Source organism: Pygocentrus nattereri, chromosome 11, assembly GCF_015220715.1.
Source record: "Pygocentrus nattereri isolate fPygNat1 chromosome 11, fPygNat1.pri, whole genome shotgun sequence".
Classification (NCBI taxonomy): domain Eukaryota; kingdom Metazoa; phylum Chordata; class Actinopteri; order Characiformes; family Serrasalmidae; genus Pygocentrus; species Pygocentrus nattereri.
Genome location: NC_051221.1, coordinates 31,082,309 through 31,103,779, shown reverse-complemented (window position 1 = coordinate 31,103,779; position 21,471 = coordinate 31,082,309). Strand labels below are relative to the sequence as shown.

The 21,471-nt window shown below is 37.6% G+C and overlaps 1 protein-coding gene across 1 annotated transcript; it reads right to left on the bottom strand.

The window, feature by feature from the left end:
• Positions 1–8,383: 8,383 nt before the first annotated feature.
• On the bottom strand, positions 8,384–21,471 carry coro2bb (coronin, actin binding protein, 2Bb). The gene is made up of 12 exons (XM_017684605.2): positions 21,328–21,471; positions 18,318–18,518; positions 16,251–16,367; positions 15,932–16,081; positions 14,551–14,715; positions 13,907–14,023; positions 12,560–12,664; positions 12,263–12,359; positions 10,264–10,376; positions 10,015–10,105; positions 9,798–9,937; positions 8,384–8,798 (listed from the first exon to the last, which is right to left on the bottom strand). Exons 1-12 carry the CDS (start codon positions 21,340–21,342, stop codon positions 8,673–8,675), a joined length of 1,437 nt encoding a protein of 478 aa, XP_017540094.1. The 5' UTR covers positions 21,343–21,471; the 3' UTR covers positions 8,384–8,672.

The window sequence follows — 21,471 nt, the reverse complement described above, 5'->3', positions numbered from 1 at the left end:
TTAGTACAGTGTCGAATGCACAGTGCTCTGCTAGCCCTTTTAATGCAGCTACAAAGTTTGCTATCGACTCTCCTTCCTCCTGGCTCCTTTTATGGAATCTGAAGCGTTCCGCAATGACCAGGGGCTTCGTTGAGAAATGACCAGACAGAATTTCAACAATTGTTTCATAGGTTTTGCTACCTGGCTTGGCTGGCTGAACTAAAGAGCGCAGTAAGTTGAATGTCTTTGGACCCATTACACTCAAAAATGTGGGCACAATTTTGTCTCCTTCAATTCCGTTTGCCAGGACAAAATAGTCAAACCGCTCTGTATACGAGCTCCACTGCTCCAGGCTAGCATCAAATGGGCCAATACTGCCAACAATTCCTGCCATTTTAACTTCCTTCTGTGTTAATTGTAGCAGTTACACGGTGAGCTTAATGAAAACGTTTCAGTCTGTGCCGTTATTTTACTCACGGCTGTAGCTTCCCGCTCGCGCCGACACCGTTGTTTTGCTAACTGTCACTTTGCTGAGGCGATTCTCCGTCACTGAGAGAAGTTTATTTCTCACAAGTTTAGCGTATTTTTGCACTTCCACAGCGCGAAACACAGTTCCATTATCCTCGTCGCCAAGTTGTTGTGTCTTTAGTATTATATCAGTTTATACTGAGACAACTAATTATACACGGAGACGGAGACGCGGGAGGTTCAGTTCAACACTGTTTACTTTTTGTAACAACAACGATCAGCCGCCCGGCGGAGGGATACAAAATGTAGCGCTATGCACAGTAAAATATAGTGCCTTAAAGTACTATGAGAACTACTTTATACATGACACTGAGGGTTACTGTTTTAACAGACTAACCTCTCCAGACTGTTCTTGGATCTGTAAGAAATACGATACGTCAACATAATGCATCAAAACAAATTACAGTAGCCAATACTATTAACACTACACTTATCATATAGTTGTGAATCCCTTTCATTTCGTTCTGGCACAACCCTGCACCATGTCATGCTTTACGATGGTTGGCTCCTATATATCCTGTATACATTGTGACTATTCAGGAAAGTGTAAATGGCCAGACATAAGTAGCAAGCTAAGGAATATATATGATGGTGAAAAAGTGTACACTTGTGTAACTTGAAGGCCATTCACATGCAGATACTGATAAGGCTTGTATAATATGTCAACTGTTTTTCACATTAGTCAAATCAAATGACTTCCTGGTACAGGAAAAAAAAGGGAAAAAAAAACTGATTCTCAAATAATGAAGTTATTTCACACACAGCACACATACAGGCACATACACACAGTCTCAAGAGAGGAAGTCAAAAATATAAACAGGAAAAACCATCGCAGTTCTGCTTATAGACATTCAAAATACTTTGTTGCTTATCAAAAATAAATAATAAATGAATAATTATACCTAATACAATGTATTCCCTAGAGTAGGGGCAGGGACTTTGTTGACATAAAGCTCATGTTGTTTTGCCTTCAACTTTGATTGTGTGTGCCAGATTTTACACTCAGTTGCTGCTGGCAGCACATGTTGTGTCTAACCTAAATCCTCAGAGACTGCAGGTGGGTGTTACCTGGCTAGTAAGTCTAGGTATTGTGCAGTTTCAAATGGACTGGAAAACTTTTCTTATTTGTCTACACCATGACTTGACATGATATTAATTGTAGATATTAAGAGTAGAAGGCCTTCAAAAATCATTACAGTCCCTACATCCTTTGTGCTTCTGGCCACAATCTTTTTTTTTTAACATGTGTCTCTTTGCCTTCCTTTTGGCACTTTTGGACGATAATGGCATGAAAACAGTCCCTTTTCAGAACTGACAAGACTATACTGACTATAACTGCTGACTATAATTAAGGTACAACCAAAAATCAAAAACATTTAAGCCCTTCGTCATATGCACAAGACAACACAAAAGGCCCCATTTTTGTGCCTATAACAAACTGTTTAAGACTTTAAATTCATGGGCTTATTACATACTAAGGCTTATTATTCAGAAAATACAGGGACTTTAGTTCAACCTGGTTGAGCTTTTGTAAGGTTATAGAATTGTGTAATAAAACTTTGGTCCTGCTGGAGGGCCCTGGCCATTTAAAGGGTAAAAGAGACATCAATCAAGTTGCATTCAAAGAAAACATCAACAAGATCACCTGTACCTTCCTGCATGTGCAACACCTACCAACTCCCAGCCCTCTGTTATTAACAAACATCTATATGTAGGCAGGTGGCACGGGCGACACGGGCGACACCTAACAGCGAGGAGGGCCTGGGTTCGATTCCCTGGCCGGGCGACCAGGGTCCTCTCTGTATGGAGTTTGCATGTCCTCCCCGTGTCTGCATGGGTTCCCTCCCACAGTCCAAAGACATGCAGTCATGCTTAAATTGCCCCTGTGAATGTGTAAGTCTGTCTGCCCTGTCTCCAGCATCCCCCCCCCCCCGTGACCCTGATGGAGAAGCGGCTTACAAAATGGAAAATTCCTCAGGGATGGGCAGTATCATAGAAAAGATTACCTATGTAGACTACCATCTGAAACAGCAGCTCTCCCATCCCATTTGAAAGACACTGGGGGCTTCCTGAGGATCGCAAATTGAGTTTAGGCACCAGATCATTGATGTTTCATCTTTATACACATGAAGTGTATTGGATTTCAGGGTATTGGATGTTCAGGGTAAAAAGAAATTGTTACTTTAGATCTGTTTAGGGGAAAAAAAAACTTTCTACGTGCTTGGAGTTGCCTGGAGTTCAGATGAGTCTCCCAGTGAGTCGGCAATACATAGCAAAGTCAATTTGCTCTAGTGACAGTTGTTTTGGAGCTTCTTTTGAAGAGGAAAAAATTCTGGACAAATTTAAAGAAAAAATCATTACAATAACATTTGAGTAGACAGGGCAGTAGACAGATTGACGAATACCACCAAGACAACAGTTGTTAAATAACCTCTATTAAACAATTGTAGATCCAAGTTCTCTATCCAACTCATAATTAATAATTAAAGCTCACAAAGTCCAGAGCCTCTTAATATTATTCATTAAAACTGGAACATTCTCAAATCCGATGCAGTTCTATCACTGTCATTTTAGAGAGCTAGGAACAACAAGCACATGGTTGCAAAAACAGTCAGTGATGTTCCAGACTAAAGCCTATTTTATTATTTCTACCTTACTTATGTGTATTCAGTGTTTGTCTTGTATGTGTGCTATAATTCCCTTTAGGGATAAATAAAGTCTTATCTGTTCTTATTTTATCTTATCTTTCTTAGCTTAGCTTAGCTTATCTTATGCTTCTCTTATACAAATATCTTTAGGGAGTTTTTACACACCAAAACTATAATGTGTTTATAATTGTAAAGTGATTTGTTATGTGTGAGGAACATCTAAAGAATTGCGTACCAGAGTTTGTGAACACCATAGCACCATACATCTGTTGATCACACTGGATCTCTCTGCTCTCAACTGGTAGGCGTTTCTTCTTGAAATGGAGGAACAGTATTGAACATATCAGGGGCAGCAAATAAATACATAGACTTTTTATTTATCTATAATTTTCAGAATCAGTTGTCTATACAAGCTAGAAACCTTGCTGTCTCACTAGCAAGTTAAGCTATCTACCTAAACAAGTAACCTACAAGCTTCAGGTGGTTTAAATATTCCTGCTTCAATCATGTTAACTTTACCCAATCTAACATCTTTCCCCCAAATCCTCACTGTTAACAGTTCTGCAAATGAACAGATATTTTTAGTGTTATTTAAAAGTCATAATTTGAAGAAATGGGACACTTTTTCTGTTTCTGTCTCAGAAAGTTATGGTTGCCAATCATGACGAAGACTGGTCTACCACTGCTTGATTGGCTAAACACAGCGCAGCTGTCAAAATAATTTGCATGAAGTTGAAATGTGCTGAATTTTTTTTGCCACACCTCAAACCGTTATACACTGTATGATATGACAGAGGTCACCATGGGACTGAATCAGTGGCGCAAAAAGGGGGTATGCAGCGTATGCGGCGCATATGGGCGCTGCACTAGAGGGGCGCCAAAACGATGCCGGAAAATTATTTCTAGTCTGCATTTTCTGTAAGAGCTGTTTGTTCAAGTATAATAATACACATCAAAAAACAGCACAGCACTAATCAGGCGCCCATCCACTTCTCAAAGTGGTTGAAAGACAGCAGGTTGGTCAGTTTATATGCTTTATTCACCTACGTCACCTTTGTCTACCAAAACGAGACTGTAGGGTACGAAAGTAGCGTTGGACCACTGGGTTCTAGCAAAGCTGCCTCACTGCTGCGTTCCCAAATGCACTTATTCAAAAATAAAGGAATCTAATAGAGGTCAAACCTTCCATGGTTTCCCCAAAGATCCCGTACTTCACCGTGAATAGATTCACACAATCAGAAGAGATCGCCTTTTCAGTTTAAGATGTATGTTACTGTGCTAGCTAAGGCTAGCCATATTAATATTACCCAGCCAGCCAGATGAATGATAGCAGTGAGGCAGCAAGCTAACGTTAAAGCTAAACTTGGTTCTCCAGCTACGACCTGATTAACCCTGAACTGGTTATTTTCTCGGTTTAACTTCAAAACGAGTGACATTAGTCAAGCCATAGCTCTTTATAGTAGCCTGTTTAGCTAGCTAACCTAGCTAGTCAACATTCTAGTTAATATCCTAACCGTGGTAGCCTGGTCTAAAGCTCAGCTCGCTGGTGGCACTAAATCATCTTAAACTCTAGCCACATTCAGACACATTCAGCCTGTAACTGTTTTAGTTGAGTTTTCCTTTACATTTTTATTTATTTTGTCCTTTTATTTATTTAATTTTCTGTTTTACCTTTTTATCTATTTTATTCCATACTTTTCGCCTTGTACCTTTTTATTTAATTTATTTCTTCCTTTTATTTATTCTGTCTTCTGTTTTACTGTTTATTTTATTTCCATAATTTACTTTTTTATATAAACTTGGTGTTTTAACCCTCTTTCTTTGTGCTTATATTTTATTATTCTAATTATTAATCTCTATTTTATTGCGTTACATTTTAGCCTGTCCACTTATCAGTTTATTCTGAATTATTTTATTTCTTCTTAATTAAATCCTCATTGCTTGTTTTTTGCTCTTACCATTTAATTTGTATTCTGTTTATAAAGTTCCTTATTTTAGCTTGCCTGCTTAAATATTTGATTTTAATTGTCATTTTTTTCAGTCACTTTAAGTTAAGTGGTGGGGTTGGTGGGGGGGGCGATAATATGTTTGCATCCACCTCAGAAAGTATGTAGTTGCACCCCTGGACTGAATAGCAGCCAGAGCAGGTGAGAAGATAAAAACACTTTTTTTTATTTGGCAGTTTTTGAACAGTTTTTAAAATATCTTTAATGCTGTCTTTTGTTTTCAGGATTGGACATTAACTGGCATGCACTTGTGCATACACATATTTCAGCTAACATCATTTTACTGGAGATAATTGCATGATGCCACTGCTGAAGCCTTTAAAACAGCTGTCTTTGAAAGCACATCAGCACACCTCCTTTAAGTAACAGATTGAATGGATATTGATTTGGACAGTGGATGGCCATGGGAAACATAGTTCTAGGTCTGGCTTGAAACTTTCTCACAGATTAGAGATACAAAAAAAAAACGTTTTAATAGCCTTAAATAGAGAAACCAATAAAATTAGACCATAAACTTCAAGAATGCTGCAGTGGGCCAAAATGACATGCTAAACATGTTTGTAGGAAAGACTTTGAGCTTAACAAAGATCACTTAAGAAAATAAAATAATTGTCATCATTGATGTTGGTTGTTTTTCTTTTTAGCTTTGGTATAAAGCTTTCTTCGCTGAAGGTAGAGGTGACTTGTAACTTTTTAATATTTAGTTTCAGATGAGATCTGAGATCTTCAGAGATCATTCACCTTACATGTGGAGAATCATAAGGGCATTACCTTTTCTTTGTCCAGAGATTGATTATATAATCCTAAGTGTCTTCTCCAGATACACTCAGGATCTACACCCTGTGTTACTTAACCTCAACCCTTGAATACAGAGTAGTACAGGGTGCAGGTTTGGAAGACGTAGACCAAAGGCATCCACATTTTTGTTGGGCTGATACAATGAAAATGCCAGTTTCTTATCTCATCACTGTAGTTTATAGGCATAACAAACTAGGCGTACTTTCACTATGCCCTGCCCTTTACTGACATATATTGTGAAAGCATTTAGGTGATGAAGGTGTCTAATGCAGAATTTAAGACTACATAATTTACTTTATGGAATTTTGGGTTTTGAAGTAAATAAACATCATGCTGTCAATAGCACAACCACGGAAATTCTTCATCAGATTCTTTTTCCTATTATAGATCTGATCCCTACAGTTGTTGCTTGCAGCTATAATTACCAGGTTTTATTGTTCAGTGTATCCTCATTTTTTCATATTTTATCTGACTTTTTTTGCTCACCAAAATGTTTTGAACAATTTGTTGTATTATGTACTGCAGGACTTTATTGTATTTATCAATCTGTTTCTTTCCCGTAGGGCTCTGCTGGCATTCGGCACAGTCCACATTATTAGAGTTATTCATCTTTTTATATTAAATAGCACAATCAGAGACCCATCTGGTGGCCAGACTTACCATAAACCAAACCATTTTCTGCAAGATATAACCACAGAAGCCTATTTCAATAAGTAGATTCAGAAGAGTCGGAAAATGAGTGCCTGTATGGTCTGGATCTGCAGTGTAGTTTTCACTGCAATACCCCTTACCATGAATGAGGTAAGAGCTAGCCCCCCAAGCATGTGATTAAATTGAAGGCTTTCATATCTTTTGCTGCAAAGCTCTCACCCTCCCTCAAGCTCTTACAGAGAAACACATAGGGAAAGAGACAGAGAGAGAACTGTTATACTTTTGAGGATTTACTTTTACACAAGACTGCCTTGAAAACTCAACATTACCAGTGCTGATTTAGAAATGTTTTAATTCATCTTTTCCTTTGTCTTTAAATGTAAAATGTGATTTTTCTCATACAACTTGTAAAGTCACAAGGCTTCAAAAATAGAAATCAAAATAAGGCCAGTTTTCAGAACAAATTTTTTATCCAAATTTGATTTGAAGAATTTATACGGATGGTGTTCCTCCAAGACTAGATCATAAACAAATTCACAAACAAGTCACTTGTAGCCAGTGATACTGAAGTCCACATGGCTTATATTTTAGAACAACCTAACCTTTTTGGTTCTCCACTTTTCAGAATAAAATAACAGTCTTTTGCTCACACCCACTATTTTGAGCGTTAAAGCATCTGTGACCATGAATATTCCAGCAAATAAATAGGTAACTGATATAGTATAGAGGCTAATAGTAATACGTTATTCCACAAAAATTATATCAAGCCTGCATTTTATCAGCACAGCCTCTGGCCTTCTGTCTGTGGAGCCAGGATACTGAAACCAGCATGCAGACGTAAGAGCTGCCCATGAAAGAAAAGCAAAGAACTTGAACGCCGAAAGAAAAGAATTTGAACGGTTACTTAGATGTTACTTAGGAATCAGGCATAGCAATATCAACTTGGAATTCTTTTGGAAGTTTGCCTTTATGGCCTAATTTCAACCAGTTATGTTCCACCACAGTCCAGATACAAATGCAGTTTTTTTGTGTTTATAGCATTTAATTAGTATATATGATTGAAATAAAGCAAACTGAATAAAAAGCATTAATTGCAGTGCTACATAACATTGATATAATCATGCCATAAATTGTCATGAGCTGTCATGGCAGATTTTGTTCAGCATTATAACAGCATCATGTCAGCATTACGGGTAATTATCATGACAGATGCCGTAATGCTTGTCACGACAGTTTATGACATATGCTAATGTCAAAAATCCTCAAACCTACAATTACTGGTAATGGTAATATGTTATATTAATGGACATATGTCATGGCTCAAGACATATGACATCATTCATAACATATTTAAGGCATGGTTATATCAATAATATATACAGCAGGGTCTATGTAAACTGTTTCCCACCCTTTTAATGTGTTGCGCTGTTACTGGCATAATGTTAGGAGAGGATTTGCTTCACAGTTGAAAACAGATCTACTGTTGTAAAATGATATTAATTATACAAGCATGTATGTTTCATTGTTTTGAAATAAATAAGTTATAATCATTGCAGTGCTTTACAGTTTGGACATGGACAATGTTGTAAAAGCAATGTGACCTCACTGCCATCTGTTGGTGGATCAAGATGTGCTGAGGCCATTTCACTGTTTCAGTCCTGACTGAGGCCTTAAATTCATAGCAAGCAGTCTCTGCATAAACAGAAGCAGAGAAATACTTTGTCAGCTGCATTATTGCCTTCATGTTTTCACTGAGGGTAAATACTGCAGAAGTAAGAAAGGCAGTTTTTTAATAAAACAAAATCTAAGAATTTGGCATTACCAATTTGGGATCAACATGCAAGGTACAGAATCATTGTTAGACCTCATATAGATATCTGCAATAGACCTGCTGCCATTAAAAGCCACATAGATATCCTTCAGTCTAATGGTCTTCTGCAGGGTTAAAAATTAAGATAAGATTAAGGTAATGTCCAGCTTTCAAGTGTTGCTAACTGCAGCTTTTGCCGTTAATGTGGATCGTTTGAGTAGGACAGTGTACATCATGTGTGAAATTTAGAGTTTAATGAGTCACATTCTTCAGATTGTGGAGTTCTAGTTCCAGTTGTCTAATTCTCTCATCCTTATCACCGAGCTCCTTCTGTAGTCGTTTAAGCTCATCTTGCTGCCTGTAGAACATCCTCAGGAACTACAGAAACACATGCACACAGACACGCATACCAACACAGAGCAAATTAATATCAAACGTGTTCAGTATCATCAATAAATAGCATAATAACATAACTAATAATAATATCTAATAACATGCATAGTATGTAAGTTTATATGCAATTATATGTCTTGCTGAAACACACAATTTATATCTACTACACTCTGAATAGTAGTGGGTGGTATTGGAAAAATGTCACAATATTCTTCAAATTTCTAATGATTTCCGCATGTATAACAGAATAGAATAAAATAATTAAAATGCATAGGTAATCCTAAGGGAAAGCAATTTCCCTTAGGAGGAGGCCTCCTCTTCAGGTGAGTTAATGAGATAAACCTACAGCTAACCAGTAAAATACTGAGTGCTTATGGAGACTCTTTGTCTTCTCACGGGTGGGCAATGTGGCAACAGGTTAGTATATCAGATAATTTCACTGTTTCTGGACCTAGCTAACATCAGCTGGAGTTGTCTCCCTAGTTAGTGCTAAAGTCGCACAGCCCATGTTGTCTCTGCCTAGGGTTTTAATAATGAGCTTCAGTGGCAACATGCTTACTTTAATTTCTCTGTCTTTCTGTGTTGGAATGTAATGACTACCCAAATAGTGAATTCTGGCTTCTTGTACAGTTAAGTACGCAAGTACCTGTACAAACCCCTACAAGAATATTAGAAGGCATGCATGCTATCAGTACAAGCTGGCACTCAGATTGCTGCATAGACCAGTCCCTAAGACTGTGGCACTGCCTGATGCAGCTGACTGAGTGAGGGGACGCCTCAAGGGAGAAAACAGGAGTGTGATGTCCAGGGCTAAAGGCTAACCTTTCCTTTTTATATTACTCCATTAAGTGTGCTGCCTCCAAAACTGAACTACTTCAAACTGCCTCAGAACAAACAGGGAAAGGGAATAGAGGGACTGCTTGTTTTTCAACTTTGCTTTTTATAGTGGATCTTATTACCATATACAAAATTACACATACACACCTCATTGTCTGTCTTGGAAGAGACATTCTCTAGCAGGTCGAGTCCTTTAATTGCCAGTGCTCTCCTCTCTCTCTTAGCAGATTTAGGACCAGCTGGGTTTGGCCGCTTATAGTTCTCCTTAAGAGATATCAGGATTGGTCCTATATAACATATACATGGCCATGTGTAAGGGCATCGTTGTGATATGAAATCCATGTGGAACAAAATAATGATTTACCTTTATTGATCCCACTGAGCCACTCTTCAGCAGTCAGTGCTGGCTCTGTACCTGCGGTCATTGGGTAGATATCGTCTTGGAATTTCTCTGCCTGCGCCAGCAAATCAGTGTCATCTGTCATGTTGACCATTATTTACACAGTCCAAATCCAGCTCTACTGGATGTTTCAGATGTTGTCAAACATCTGAAAAGCCTACAGCTTTACACAAGACCTAACATATTACTCCACTCTGGTGTAAACTCACTCACTCTGCGTGGCACTATCATTGAGATGGGCTCCACTAGACCCTTCATTGTCACCAGCTTATAGAAACGAAACACTTCACACTCTCCCACGTCCATTCCCCGCTTTGGCATCATACCTATAAAGGTCAAAACACAATATTAAACTATAAATCATTAACCGCAGACAAAATGTACTTTTATGATTACATATGAAACACATGTCACTGTGCATTAAGACAGCAGCATTTTCTTTTGGTTATCAAGCTCTCTATTTATTGATTAGTGAAATAATAAGCAGGTCTGATATAAAACATTCAGAATTTTTTAACTGTTACACACTAAAGAGGCCTTCCAGCCTAAAACTAGCTGTTTATGTCATGCAGAACACTGTAGTGCAGAGTTCCAGCTCTCAGCCGTATTGTTGTGACAGAATTGATGATTTAATATTGTTTTCATGTGGGCCTGTGTCGGTAATAGAGTCCTCTTGTTTGAGTAACTATGTGGAAAGTAATTGCAGTAAACAGTTAAACTAGGCTCAAAGGAACATTTTTTTTTTTTCAATTGCTTTTTCACTGAAGCAGACGCAGGATCAAGTACAGTGAGTTGAAGCTTGATCTTTGTCAAATAAAATAACTTAATAAAAGCACAGTTCAGTAAATGTTGTGGTTGTTGTACACTGTCATCTTTAATTTGGCCATGAAACTGTAGCTTAACATAGACACCCTCTTCTAAGCCATTTTGACTGATGTACGAGAGCTGAGGCATGATTTTTTAACCCATTTTACCAGGTTACTCCCAAAACATGAAAGCTTTTTTCTGATATGTGAAATCACAGCTGCATTTCTAGGACAATCTTATCTATGCTATGTACAATGAATGTGATATTAATGTAGGATATCACATCACCAAGCATGTTTAAAAGTTCAGTTATGTTTACATGTGGGAATATTAGTGAGGGAATATTAGTGTCTTGTAAGGGCAATGGTTTGCATGAAGTACATCAATACATGAACAATGTTTTTTTAAACCGGCCATAACCTATTTCAGTGTTTTCATTCATCAACATTCTCTCGCATGTATAAGCGACGGATATGAGCTTTCTTCGCAGGATGGCGGGCTACACTCTATTTGATAGAGTGAGGAGCTCGGTCATCCGGCAGGAGCTCAGAGTAGAGCCGCTACTCCTCCGTATTGAGAGGAGCTAGCTGAGGTGGTTCAGGCATTTGATCCGGATGCCCCCTGGACGCCTCCTGGTGGGGGTGTACCAGGCACGGCCTACTGGGACAAGACCCCGGGGTTGTCCTAGAACCCGCTGGAGGGATTATGTCTCCAAGTTGGCCTGGGAGCAGCTGGGGGTCCCCGGGAATGAGCTGGAGGAAGTTGCGGTGGACAGGGATGTCTGGGATTCTCTGCTCTCCCAACTGCTACCGCGACCCCATCTGGAGTAGTGGTTAATGATGATGATGATGATGATGAACATTCTCTCACTATAATACTCAGCATGCAGCATGCTATGACCAGTCCTGCCTGCTAACCTTGCTAATAAATACAATTAACAAAGCGATTCTGTCTTTATTCAGCACAAGATGGTTGCCAGAGACATGTTTTACTCCTTCAACCAGAGAAAAGGAGCCAAACTGAAGTCTTTAGATACTGAGGTAGGTACCTGGTTCATTTCTTTTAGCCTATTGTCCTCCTCATCTGACAAGTCTCTCTGTCACTTGAGTAATGCATTCTGTCTATTGTAATAATGATTTGAGGACAGATACTACAGTTACACAGGTTTAAGATAAATAAATAAATAAAGCAGTTGTAGTTTTTCAGAAGCTCTTCCCACTTTCAAGATATATCCCCAGAAGAGTACAGCGGCACCGTTGCATGTTCACAGTTGATGTAACAGTGGTTATATTTTGGATTTTGATTGGAGTGTGATTTAACTCTCTAAGGAACGGCAGGTAAAAAGGCTCTCTGTACTCTTTGTACTGTAAGGCTATATGAGCTCCATGCAGGCTATTTGACTTACCAAGTCCCTTTTGTGGAGCAGGTGAGCTGAACTCCATTAGATACTGCAGGTAAGGCTTTTCTGGACTGACCTCATAATATCTGATATTCCCATCTCCCTGTGAAGCACAACGGAAAACTAAACAATACAATACTCCTGACTCATATCTGTATTTCCAGACAAATAAAATTGAAACCTTTCACACAAGTGAGATATGAATACAACTGATTAGTACAAATAGATTCTTCTTTGTATCTAAGTGTTAGCACATCTGGATACTGTGATTCCTGTGTAGTGTAATTAGATAGCAGCACTTGCCTTGCCTGCCAGGTACAGCATGTGTGTGTCTGCATCATAAAAAGGGAAGAGAAGTCCAGACAGTCCATCTATCTCTTCCTCACTGATTGGCACTGAGAGGTCTTCCTACCAAGGAACATGCACATATGCACACTCAGAGACACTTATTACTAGATTCTGAAATCTCACAATCTTCACAATGAATTGATTTGACTGTAATTCTTCAGGAATTGTGTCATGAAATGTCAAAGCACCATGATTTGATTATTTTGGTCATTTTTTTATTAATATCTATCTGAAATGCTCATTTTTATTTACACTGGAGTGCAATATAGATACTAAAAGTGCTACAAGGTGTGTAGGGCTTTTATTATTTGAAAACAGCCTGAGATTTTTTGTGGTGGACAGTAACAATGTAGATTTGTTACTAAACTGTACCGTACTGTTTTGATGCCCTCTACTTTATTAGAGTATATCTTTTTTTTTTTTTTTTAGATTTTTACCTTCGCTCCCCTACATTTCTGCTTTTCCCTCCTCTAATTTCTGCAGCGTGTGTCAGTACTCTGATGAGATGGAATTCGCTAATTTCAGCAATTTGGGAATTAAGGATTAATTAAACTATGGGCTAAATTCCAGACAGTGACACGTGGAGTGTGAGACATTCTGCTATCTGTCTAGACAGACTGCACGAAAAGCACGTCCCTTAACACACCTACATCAATGGTCTATTTTACTTAGAGGCTTAGTGTGTTAATATATAGCCACCTAGTAAGCCAACAGTAATTTAGTTTTACACATTCACACTGAAGGTATAAGCAGCGTTTCAGCTCAGACTGCTTTTTAAATGAGGTGCAATGCAGGGCAGCCAATCAAAGCAGAGCTCATTGGCATTCATCAGTCTTGAAGGCACAGAAGCAAAAGAGCATGTGCAATTCTAAGGGATAAGAAATGAGAGGTTGGAAAACGGTCATGTAAAAATGAACCATGACTGTTACTGATACATAAAATCGCATAAACATTATACATGGATCTCAAGACCTCTTGGTAAAAGAAAGTACATTTGTATTCAGAGTAGTAGAAATGTAAATAGAGGACTTTTATTACTGAGGAAAAACTTTTGAAAGGCTCCTCTACTTTCACTCAAGTTCAGGATTTGTGTACTTTGTGTTATTTTGTTATTTTGAGTGTATACTTCATTAAATATTCCTTTTATTGAGTATAATTTATTCCAAAATCAGTCACTTTCATTAATGCATCACATTAATGATATATATCTGTGTGTTTTTATATTCCTTCATAACACTGTTTTAAAAATAGAAGAAGTGTTTTATGAAAACAAACTATCATCACTTCATTTTTTAGACTCACCTGATCCCACAGTGCTACCTGCCTGGTGTTCCACTGAGACACTCCAGTTGTTAGCACACGTTTTGTGTTGCCTAGAAACACCACCCTGCCAACTCTATGCCGCTTACAGTCTGCTTCCTGTATACACAGAGAGAGGCTGGAGAAATTCGGCAGTAGATAAAGTCAGGACATTTCAGATGGAAGTCCTTTATCAGCTGTGCAAGCAAAATGATGTCACTAATATTGTAGCCACGTTTTTAAAATGTTCAGCCAAATGAAAAAGCCTTTGATTCTGGTGTTTTAAAAGTGCTCAACAGAACAATCAGCCAGTCTTATGTTTGTTTCTAAAACACATATCACAAAAAAACAAGTATCTTATTTTTGTGTTTTCTACATTTGAGCTCAGCAGTTCTGTACATTGTGTGAAAATGATGAATGGACCAAAACAAATGCTCCAGAACTGCTTGAATTAAAAAACTTTTTACATTATCTCACACTAGAAGTAAAATAGGATTTTGTCTTCTCCTTACTAATTTGGAGATGTAATCTTATGTCATCATTTTGCTTTAAGAACCAACAAACAACAAATAAAATAACCACGGCAGTCAGAGGCTTTTGTGTGCATAGTGGCTATGAATCATTCCTCAGTTGTTAAAATGACTCACCTGTAGCACCCTTCCGGAGCGGGCGTCCATAATTCGCAGCTTTTTGTCTTTACAGCTGGTTGCCAGCAGGCTTCCATCTGTGTTGAAGGACATGCAGAGGATCACATCCGAATGGCTGTCAAACATCTTCACTACTTTAGCCTCCTCCAAGTTCCACAGAAGGATCTTTCAAAGAGTGAAAGAGGGATTTACAATGGAAATAAAATGAAGTAGCAACAGATGTAAAATAACAGCGTAAAAATAGATTTGGTTCATTTTAATCTGTCAAATTGCAATATATGCAGCAGCTAAAAACACTGCCTATAACAAGAGTTATCCTACACAGTACTTTAATGAGTTTAACTATTTAGCACAGCACACAAACCCTCATTGATAGAGATACACTGGCACCAACATTTCACTGCAAAGACGTAAGTTATATCACAATACAGAGAACTGACATCAGTATCCGATTTCAGCATTTGTAGATAGCACTATGTGTGGCTGTGCTATACTTTGTGCATATAAATGAATGTGTTTCAGCCTGCTAATATTAACCTATTGATAAAACGCCCTGTTATTTAATGGTGTATGTGATTAAATAATAATGTAATACAGTGACATATGTAACACCAGTATTTATACTTCTAGTAATTCAGTAGGGGAGAGCAGGGAACATCCTAACACAGGTAAAAATAGTAACGTGGGTATTTCAAGTGGTTAAACAGTAATTAAGTCTAGTTCAGTTTCCAAACCAACACCATGTGTGAATTTTTACAGAATCAGAAGGATATGCGATATAAGATTCATTATAAAACTGACTTTTTTCATCAGAAATGAAGGGATTCTTTCAGTCACCTTCTTGGCGGCTGTAACATGACAATGTTTTGAATAATTTCAACAACTCACAGTGAGAACTGGCCAGGTTAAAGTACAGCCTCCACATGGCAGGGTTAGATTTGGTACAGTGCCATAACCCTCCACATAAATTTAAAACAGAAATTATGATTAAAAGATTCATGAAAAACATTCTATAAATAGACTTTAAATGTTTAATAACCGTTATTACAACTAGCCCCACAACTTGTGACAATTAACCACACCCTAAAGGGTTACACTCTAAATGTACCCACTATGCCTGAATTATTTGTAAATGCTAGATTCTGGAAACATTTTCATTTGTTACAGAGATGTGTAGGTTGCTTTTAAAAGATACATTATTTTTGCTCATATACTATAAAAATACTTTAAACTAAAATATGTTGTGTCCTGCTCTTTCCTACCTGGACTACTATTTATATCTGGAGAGAAGAGATGAAGAATTTATTTACATATTTAATGAATATCTAAATATATAAGACTCTGGAGGAGAATCATGGAGGGTTTTGGTTCGTGTGGTTACCTTGCCATCATATCCAGCACTGAAGAGAATTCCACTGCATGTGGGATGCCACTCTATAAGTCCCACCTTCCTGCTGTGGCCAGTGAAAACCAGCAGAGCCTCTGTCATGTTACGTCTCAAGCCACCATCAGGAATCTCCCAGATCCTCACCTGACGTCACCATCATGATCATGGACATCATCACCCATACTGCCATAAGTTTATTAGGTTTTATAAATCATGTTATCCTCACCAGCAGGACAGAACACCACTCAAGCCTTAATAACCATCATAATGTATTTCCTGCACACCTTAATATAATGTAATGTATTTAACTCACAGTGCAGTCTTCTGAGCAGGAGGCAATGATATTGTCCCTGAAAGGATTCCATTTGATGTCCAACACGCTGCCCTGGTGACCACATACCTTCGGGTGATGGGGGTCTACTCGACCTGTCTGAGGCATTAAAATGCACGCTCCCAATAAAAACAGTTCAATACCAGAATTTTAACAATGAGGTATGCTGCACTTCCCTCTGTTTCCACAGGGTGATGCTGTTTGTCTTCAGTGAGTAATGACTTGACCAAAATAGGGGGTCCAAAAGAGTTTAAAGTGTCATTAGGGCTGTATGTACATATGATATTTAGAAAAGTAAGTGAAAACCTGGCATTAGTATATTAGTTGCTTAGGGAAAGAGTCTTGTTTACTTTCACAAATAAGCCCTAGCCAAACTATATCAACCTCATCAGGTCACTGAGAGGTGAACATTTTTAGGCAGAGCATAGATTACATCTGGCTACATAGCAGTTACACCAAATGAATAACCAAACACAATGCAAGACTGTCCTCATTCAGAGATGGTCAACCAGATTCGGCCACATTCCTTACCGTATGAGCACTGCATTTACTTACACGCATTAGCATTTCCTGTTATCTGAATACCAAAAGCATATAAAGTTACCTGTACTTGCCAAAGGTAAAAGCAGCATTGTGTTCATGATCAAAATTCACTAGTGCCTTCTGATCTGGAGTTTAATTATGTTCATATGTGTCTCTTTCTCTGTTATTCTGCTATATGCAACTACTTTAGGTCACTCAAAAATGAAATAAAAAGGCATTTGGATTTACAAACTGAAAAAAATGCTGACATTTAATACATTAACTGTGTTGTCTTTAATTAATTTACAGAAAAATAATGAAAGTGCATGTTTGGTGGTTAAGAAGGTTCATGTTGAGCCATGAAAATTCCAGTCTAATAAAACTGAAATAAATGTCATTGAAATGTTCACATTTTGTTCCAACAGCCACTGAGTTTTATATTGAGGTCACAAAGTCCTTGTATACTGTTTTTGCTCTATTTGATTGAATGGAAATATGTGGCATAATTGAATTATGCTCATACAAAAATGTATTTATCTAAGCATATTTTACAAAAAGCTACACTGAATGTGCTGACCCTGGTCAGTCTGCGTATGGCACCAATCTCCAGTGAGAGAGAAGGAGCTGAACTGGAGGAAAGTCACATGGCTGACTCTGTACCAGTCTCACACATCTCCATTCTTCACTCAGCCAGTATAGAGCATGGTGTAATTTATGTCCTCTGAAGGGCTATCATTAGTGAGGTTAGTATCAAGTGGGAGGAGAAAGAACAGAGACACTATACTTAGGTGAACGTGTAGGTACTATGTCAAATCTGGATGTACAGAATTAAAAATAACTTGGTGAAAGTCTAAGAGAATCACATGGCATGTGCCAACATTCAATAATAAGAAATGCCAAAATTCTAAACACATATTGTTATCATTAATACCAACACTCAATGCACTTAGTCAAAACATTATCAATTTCACCAGTGATGTATTAGATACACAGAACAGATCCGGTTTATATGCTATCACTCCCCTGTCACATTGTGATGCCATGCTATATTTGATGTTTGTGCAGTTGTTTTAGTGTGTTACTGGTCCAAGCACCTTCTAGGGAAAATCAAGGATGCCCATTAAGACTGAAAAAAAATACTCAGATTTATAAAATTAAAATAGTGGGTCCTCTTATTTCACAATGGTATGACATTGCTTGGATGTTTTAATTTAAAATGTACTTGACAGAATACCAAAAGCAAAAAATAAACAAAAAGAAAAAGCAGAATAAAAACGGTCTAAAGAAAATGTAAGGAGTTTCTATTAGAAATGTAGTTGAGGAAGAATACGGTATGTGGTTCCATGACATAACACATGAATAAAGTACAACTCTTCCAGAATAATACTTAAGTATAACAATAAAGTACAATCAGTATCTTCAACACCTGAAAATGTATTTGTGTGTTTCTAGGATTGGACATAAACATGTGTTTTCTTTAATGTTGGATAAGCAGAGAAGCAGGTACATAATTACACTGAAATCTACCTTGTAAATCGGTATGACCAGAAAAGATCCTCCTCCTGAACTCTCCGTGACTACTGCAAGGAACTTGGGGTTGATGGCACAGAAGTGGTTATCATGAACATTCCTGGTGATGGGAACACCCTCATAACACTCCTCTCGACTGCTGGCTTTACCATACACATTTCGGAACTTTGAGCTTCTGTATGCTGGCCTCCATGACATCTAAAGTAAAACATAATAGCTTGCTCAGTGAAATTAAAACTTATGCATTACATTGCAGTCATGTGAAAAAGTAAGTTCATCTCATGAAATGTTTAGTTTTTTAGACACGTGGGCAAATCAATATTTGATCATCAGCTAAATAGTATGTATAAATAAATGTTATGTAATAGAACAAAAAATAAAAGAAATTTGACTTTGCAATTGCACTTATTTAAAAACAAATGAAATAAAATGTTGTTTTTTATGTTGAAAAAGTTTGTACACCCCTGGCTTTAGTGCTTGCTACTGCCCCCTTTGGCAGAAACAGCTTTATGTAGGTGTTTACTATAACGCTACCAGTTTCGAGCATCTATTTGGAGAATTTTTTGCTCACTTCTTCATGTAGAATTATTTTACCTCTCCACTGTTTGAGGGGTTTCTTGCATGTGCAGCCTGCTTCAAATCCTCCCATAGCATCTCAATGAGATTCTTGTCTGGGCTGTGACTAGGCCATGTCATAACCCTTAAATTCTCTCTTTTGAGCCATTCCTTGATGGATTTACTTGTATATTTTGGGATCATTATCTTGCTGGAAGGTATACTTATGCTGCTTCAGCTTTTTGTCAGATGGCCTCACATTTTTAAGTTTTAAAAATAATAAAAAAAAGTTTTAAACAGTTTTAAATCTTCTTCACTTATTGATTATCTTCCTGACAGCAGAATGATTAATTTTCAATATTTTGAATATCTTCTCAAAGCCCTTCCCAGACTCATAGGCATATAGATTTTCATTATGAAGGCTTCAGAGAGTTCTTTTGATCCAGGCATGATGATACGAAAAACGCCTATAACAAAGGTCAGACCAGAACAGATATCTGAAGTTTGACAAGGTGCTACAAGATCTTTTGTAATAGTCTTCTAATCATTAGCACCTGATCGGGTGCACCTGATTTCAATTTGACACATTTGTAGAAGTGATATATGGATCATTGACTTGACATGCATTGTGTCCAAGTCTGCTGTTTCCCAAAAAATGATTGAATAAATGCATGATACATATCAAATTATTCAACAATACCTCTTTGATGTGAAACAATTTTCTATGTATCCATATGAAATTCATTTTAGTGTCTTCATGCTTCAAAAAAGTCTAAAAATGTCAGGTGGTGCAATCGCCCAACCATATACACTACATAGATAAAAATATTAGGACACACCTCCCAATTACTGAGTCCAGCCACACTCATTGCTAACAGGTGGAAAAAATTAAGCATAAAGCCTTGCAGTCCCAACAGGCAAACATTGGCAGTAGAAGTAGATTTGTACTGATGTGCTCAGTGACTTTTAACATGGCACTGTCATAGGAGACCACCACTGCCACAAGTCAGTTTGTGAAATGTCTGTCCTGTTAGATCTGCCTCTGTCTACTGTAAGTGCTGTTATTGTGAAATGAAAGCATGTAGAAGCAACAACAGCTTAGCCACAAATCAGTAGACTATAGACTGATATACATATATATATATATATATATATATATATAGATAGATAGATAGATAGATAGATAGATAGATAGATAGATAGATAGATAGATAGATAGATAGATTATCCATTGATAACATGACTTAGTTCATTGTTCCTAGTTAATAAACTTAGTTAATTTTTTTTAACTAAGTTGAGTCAGGTGTGCTACAAGAAGTGCAGAGGGACCCCACGACCAAAACTGGGAAACACTGTATAATCACAAACTCAGATAAACCTGTTTCATAGCAGCATTTTACAGCAGTAAAAGTAGGTAAATCCATTAATATTCATGCGATTTAGCTCCTGACTTATTCTATTCTAGGAACTGCTTGTTCATACTCCTTTCCAGACTAAATTAAAGGATTTGCTTCTTCTGAAAAAAAAATCTAAGGTTTATTTTTGAATACAGAGCACAAAGGGATTTTGACAGCTTCCTGCACCCACATGTACATCATATCTCACATCAAGCAAAGCAAAGTAGGCTACATGACCTATTTTCACACTGGTGACGAACACACTGATAGGATTTGGAGGATGAACACGCAGATGATGATTTTTCTTCAATCTAAGCCGCTTTTTTAATTCAGAATATACGTTATCATGGTCAGTTGAACTCAGAGAACTCACATATATTCAGAATTAAAAGACAGTTTATTGTTTGATGTTGCCTATCTGGCTGACAATAGGTACAGGTGTATGCAGACATAGATCAATAGACAGAGATGGTTGTGTTTATACATAAACCTGTGCAGTATGTAGTAATACAGTTATAGAACATACATACAGTCGTAACGTTTCTGTTAAACTCTCTGGATCATTAAGCTATTGTATGGTACAGAGTTACTGCTAGGCTATTGTTTCTGGTCATTTCCTGGTTTGACTTCATGTGTTTCCTTCTCTTTGTCTTGGTTAACTCCCAGAACATGCACACACAGAGTTTGTAAGCCACCAGGGATTCAAACATAATGGGAATCCAGTCATTCCCTCTGCTTTAACCAGACAAAAAGGAAACTAAGAGATATAAATAGTTACATACACCAGTCTGCCATATGCTTTACAGTAAGAAAGATATCACATGGTTCTTGTGATATGACTTACAAGAACTGTTATCTATCTCATTACAAGCTAACAAATTAATCGTTTCAATTATAACTCTCCTTGCCAACAAACAAATCCTTGACAAAACTGTAGTGAAATAAGTTACTGCAATTAATAATAATGATAATGATAATAATAATAATAATAAGAAGAAGAAGAAGAAGAAGAAGAAGAAGAAGAAGAATTTATGCATGCAGCATCCTCCACTTACCTTTACTGCTGGCATGGAAACAACACTCAGTAGCTCTGTAACAATATCAAAGCCTACTTGATCGTCAAGTTAAAGGATGGCTAATCCGGTGCATCTGTGCAGGCAGTCAGTGGCTGTCACTGCTTCAGAGGTTGTTGTGGCCTG

Excerpts from the sequence above, each read along its gene's own strand:
- coro2bb (XM_017684605.2), bottom strand. Across the intron at positions 10,106-10,263 it reads CAATGATAGTGCCACGCAGA|GCAGAGAAATTCCAAGACGA; the intron begins GTGAGTGAGTTT and ends TTGCTGGCGCAG. Across the intron at positions 8,799-9,797 it reads CTTCCAAGACAGACAATGAG|TTCCTGAGGATGTTCTACAG; the intron begins GTGTGTATGTGT and ends GTGTTTCTGTAG.